The sequence below is a fragment of the Xyrauchen texanus genome, chromosome 6 (assembly GCF_025860055.1).
Source record: "Xyrauchen texanus isolate HMW12.3.18 chromosome 6, RBS_HiC_50CHRs, whole genome shotgun sequence".
Lineage (NCBI taxonomy): Eukaryota > Metazoa > Chordata > Actinopteri > Cypriniformes > Catostomidae > Xyrauchen > Xyrauchen texanus.
This window is the reverse complement of record NC_068281.1, coordinates 2564344-2568769: the sequence shown is the minus strand read 5'-3', so window position 1 is coordinate 2568769 and position 4426 is coordinate 2564344. Positions and strand designations below refer to the sequence as shown.

The following is a 4426-nucleotide window of genomic DNA, read 5'->3' as shown; positions in this document are numbered from 1 at the left end:
GGGATTACATTTGTATAAACGGTCAAAAAACATGGCGATGCTACGGAGTCTCGAGATGACCGTTATTCATAGTCAGTGGCTCACCTGAGTGTGTAGATGACATGAAGCGATGGTACGAAGTTAGTTACGCTGATATCATTAAGACAAGTTGAGCCTGAAATTCATTTTTACACCAAGTAACACTAAAAAGGTTGTTCTCCTCTGGATCACTCGTTTTGGCAGTAACTCAACTCATATATGGGAGCCTTGAGCTTTCACTTGGTTATGTATTTATTCATTTATAAGCCCTTTCCTGAACAAAACAATAGAATTGAATGGTTTACTATATGCTCTTCATTTTCTGACCACCAGATGGCAGTACATGTACAGAAGCTTCCAGTAATTAACCCATTTTTAATTTCTATGAAAAAAAACTGCTATAGTAATATTATATATTATTATTTTCCACTTTCAATGAGTTAATTTTTGTAACCAACATCAGTCCTGATCATAACTACCAAATATTCATTCTTTTTAGGATTTTAACCCTTTAAATGCCAGTTTGTTTACATAATGCCACTTTTGTTTATATACAAAACACAATCTGGCATCTATACCAACACAGAGTTTTATCTGCATCATTTGTTTAATTGGCCTGCAGTGCTCTATAATACAGAAAACAGTGAATAGGGGAAAAGCTTGTATTTGCTCCACAGGCTAAACATGAGAAAAACGGCGCCATCTGGTGGAAAAAAATACAAATGTACATTTTGAAGACGGCTCTGGAATGAAAGCAGAATATCATAGAATTCATGATTTTATGCTTTAATGGCACTGAGATCAAATATTGCAGTATTAATGGGGACATTTTTGTCCTGAAGGTCCTGAGTGTAACTAGTTTGTGTATTATAGATGTATTATATGAAATGAGGTTGAAATATCAAAAATACATACCTATGCCAAAATGATTGGGAAAAAAATCTAAAATGTCCCAAAGGTTGCACGAGGGTTACATCTGATACATTTGCATTGAAATCGCTTCATCGCTTAATAAAGCTTCACTTTCCCATCACTACAAAACTGAAGAAATAAAAGAGCTACTTACTGCTAGAGAAGGAAACTTACTACAGGACCAACACTGAACAATAACTGAACAAAAAGGCAGGTTTTAAATAAGGCAGGCACAGGTGAGAACCATTACCAAATCAATTACAGACCAGAGGAAGAACACAAGGTGAGTAATGATGCCATCGAGTGGCCAACACTTGCTACAAACATTCTGGGGTATTTAATATTTAACTTCACACAAGGCACACAAAAACAAAAACAAGAGGTTCTGTGTGTAATGTCAGTGTTGTGTCTCTCTCTCTCTCTTTTAGAGTATCTGAACTGGAGCAGGATAATAAAATGAGCGCCAGTAATTTAGGTATCGTGTTCGGCCCGACGCTGATGAGACCCAAACCCACCGGGGCGACGGTGTCTCTCTCGTCTCTGGTGGATTACCCTCATCAGGCTCGCATCATTGAAGCTCTGATCATCTTCCAACACAACATCTTCATCTCCACTGACACGCCATCATCCTCTTCCTCGCTCACCTCTCCAACACAGCGCCAGGTGAGCACACGATCACAGCATATTTATTAGGCTTTGTTCTCTGTGAAGCTGCCACGATATGTATTGTGAAAAGTGCAATACAAATAAAGCTGATGTAGCATTCACACATTCACATACGAGCAACTCTCATTGTGTTATCTTCCTCCATACAGGAATGCGAGACTGAAACTCATGAAGAGAAAAACAGAGCCGATCCAGAATGTGGTGAGATTTATAAAAGCATCAGAAGCTACAGCTTCTAGCGTCAGTTGCTAGTGCACCTCTTAAGGTCAGGAGAGTGAGGTTTATACACATTGCATAGCTATCTATCAGCTGATCCCGTTACACTCACCCCCCTAAACCTCACTCCCTCCGGGTCACGGCACCATTGTGAGGCTCCTGTTCTACCCGCTCCAGACTCAAACCGGCGTCTCTGGTGTGGGAGGCGGGTGTGCTAACAAGGAGGCTAAAGGCTACACCCCCCCCAAACCTCACTCCCATCCGGGTCACGGCACCATTGAGGCTCCTGTTCTTCCCACTCCATATGGGACTCGAACCGGCGTCTTCAGCATGGGAGGCGGGTGTGCTAACTAGGAGTCTAAAGGCTACAGCTTCTAGCGTCAGTTGCTAGTGCACCTCTTAAGGTCAGGAGAGTGAGGGTTATACACATTGCACAGCTATCTATCAGCTGGTCCAGTTACATTCACGCCCCTAAACCTCACTCTCATCCGGGTCACGGCACCATTGTGAGGCTCCTGTTCTACCCACTCTGTACTGGACTCAAACCGGCGTCTTCCGCATGGGAGGCGGGTGTGCTAACTAGGAGTCTAAAGGCTACAGCTTCTAGCGTCAGTTGCTAGTGCACCTCTTGAGGTCAGGAGAGTGAGGGTTATACATATTGCACAGCTATTTATCAGCTGGCCACCTTTACACTGGCTTCCATGGCTGTAGCGCACCGTGTTTGCCCGCTAACTTGTTTCAAATCTGTCTACCCAGTGTGTCGAAATACTATTGGGAAATGGGCGGATCACACAGGCCAAAACACAAACAGAAATTCCCACACCAAATTTAAAACTAGGGTATACTGGATGTAGCATTGTTTTCAGAGAAGCCAGTATTTCAACTTAGCATGTTTCCTAAATCTCTGATAACGTGATCATTTTATGCTTTAGTACAGAAAATATATTACATATTGCTCCTTTAAAGCTGTAAAACATCCAGAAAGTCCGAAGGTGAAAGATCACAATAGATTCTTTCCATATGGGTCAAAGTTGACCCATTCAGACAATGGAAGATACAATGTTTTAAATTGTTATTTTTCTTAAAGGGATTGTACAAAAATTAAAATTCTCTAATTATTCACTGGCCGCCGGGAGAATTGGGAGATTTCCTGTATGGCTGGTCAAAGTAACGTCATGGTACAGGGGCTGACTGGCCATCGGGAGAACCAGGACTTTTCCCGTGGTCTGGCCGCAAACGGGCTGAAATGGGCCGCCGCTATGTAGAACGGGACACAAAACGCTGCCGAACGGGCAGCGATATGCAGAAAAAGACAGGATTTTGTTTGCTTTGATGGTCTTGAAAAAGTCACAACGTTTGGTTCCAGTCCCAAAAACTAGGCGGCATTTCTGACCTGTCCCGGGTCAAAAATGAAAACAAAAACACTAGAATGGCGTTCTTTCGAAACGCTCTCCATGAATGCATACTTTGGAAAACGATGACATTAGGAAACTTGTTTTAGAGTTATTAGTGCTCAAATAAGTACATGAACACTTCTGATTGTTTGTTATCATTTCTTCAGGTCATTCGGTGGGTTCGTCTGGTTCTCAGGACCGTTCTCTGGACTCAGACTCTGATGGAGACGATCTGGAGAGAGGAGGTAAACGACGCCCCCCTCTGGTGAGTCAGGAGAGCGAGACCAGCACTGAGGAAGACCAGCTGAGTCCCAGAGTGAGTCTGGACCTGAGCGGACTCGTTCCAGAGACCATCCCAGAGCAGACCGGTGGGACAGAAGATACAAACACTGAGCAGACCTCAGAACAGGAATTTAAAGAGATCAAAATACATGCCAACAATGACCAAATAGCAGAGGAATAATATTAAAATCAAAAAGGTAATCCAAAAATGAAAACGGCCATCATTTATTTCACCCTCATGGAATAGCCGATGATGGACGTTATTTGCAGCTTTTGTATTTCCTGAATGTAATTATATGACTCTATTCTACACGGACCAACATGTTCTCAGCTCATCTAAGCATATCATTTAATAAGATCCCAATGTAAAAGTTCCCGTATATTTTGTTGACCGTAACGTCAAGGATGTGTCTCTTTTAGGAACTAGTAACATTTGTATTATTAAATATTTATTATAGCGGGCCCCCCTGGCATTGACGCTCACTACCACCCCTGGAGTCACGAGTTCGAATCCAGGGCGTGCTGAGTGACTCCAGTCAGGTCTCCATAGCAACCAAATTGGCCCGGTTGCTAGGGAGGGTCTGGGTATTTCTGAGTATTGACGCTAGCTATCACACCTGGAGTCGCCAGGGCGTGCTGAGTGACTCCAGTCAGGTCTCCATAGCAACCAAATTGGCCCGGTTGCTAGGGAGGGTCTGGGTATTTCTGAGTATTGATGCTAGCTATCACACCTGGAGTCGCCAGGGCGTGCTGAGTGACTCCAGTCAGGTCTCCATAGCAACCAAATTGGCCCGGTTGCTAGGGAGGGTCTGGGTATTTCTGAGTATTGATGCTAGCTATCACACCTGGAGTCTCCAGGGCGTGCTGAGTGACTCCAGTCAGGTCTCCATAGCAACCAAATTGGCCCGGTTGCTAGGGAGGGTCTGGGTATTTCTGAG

The 4426-nt window shown here is 43.7% G+C and overlaps 1 protein-coding gene across 1 annotated transcript; it reads left to right on the top strand.

Annotated features, from left to right (window-relative positions):
• The first annotated feature begins 1362 nt into the window (after window positions 1-1362).
• LOC127645824 (rho GTPase-activating protein 45-like) lies at window positions 1363-3757 on the top strand. Its single transcript, XM_052129507.1, has 3 exons — window positions 1363-1593; window positions 1746-1797; window positions 3374-3757. The coding sequence occupies exons 1-3, from the start codon at window positions 1387-1389 to the stop codon at window positions 3667-3669; spliced, it is 555 nt and encodes a 184-aa protein (XP_051985467.1). The 5' UTR covers window positions 1363-1386; the 3' UTR covers window positions 3670-3757.
• Window positions 3758-4426: the final 669 nt, after the last annotated feature.

Coding starts and splice junctions, on each gene's coding strand:
- LOC127645824 (XM_052129507.1), top strand. CDS start 1,387: ATGAGCGCCAGTAATTTAGGTATCGTGTTCGGCCCGACGCTGATGAGA. Junction 1,594..1,745: donor CCTCTCCAACACAGCGCCAG/GTGAGCACACGA, acceptor TCCTCCATACAG/GAATGCGAGACTGAAACTCA. Junction 1,798..3,373: donor CAGAGCCGATCCAGAATGTG/GTGAGATTTATA, acceptor TCATTTCTTCAG/GTCATTCGGTGGGTTCGTCT.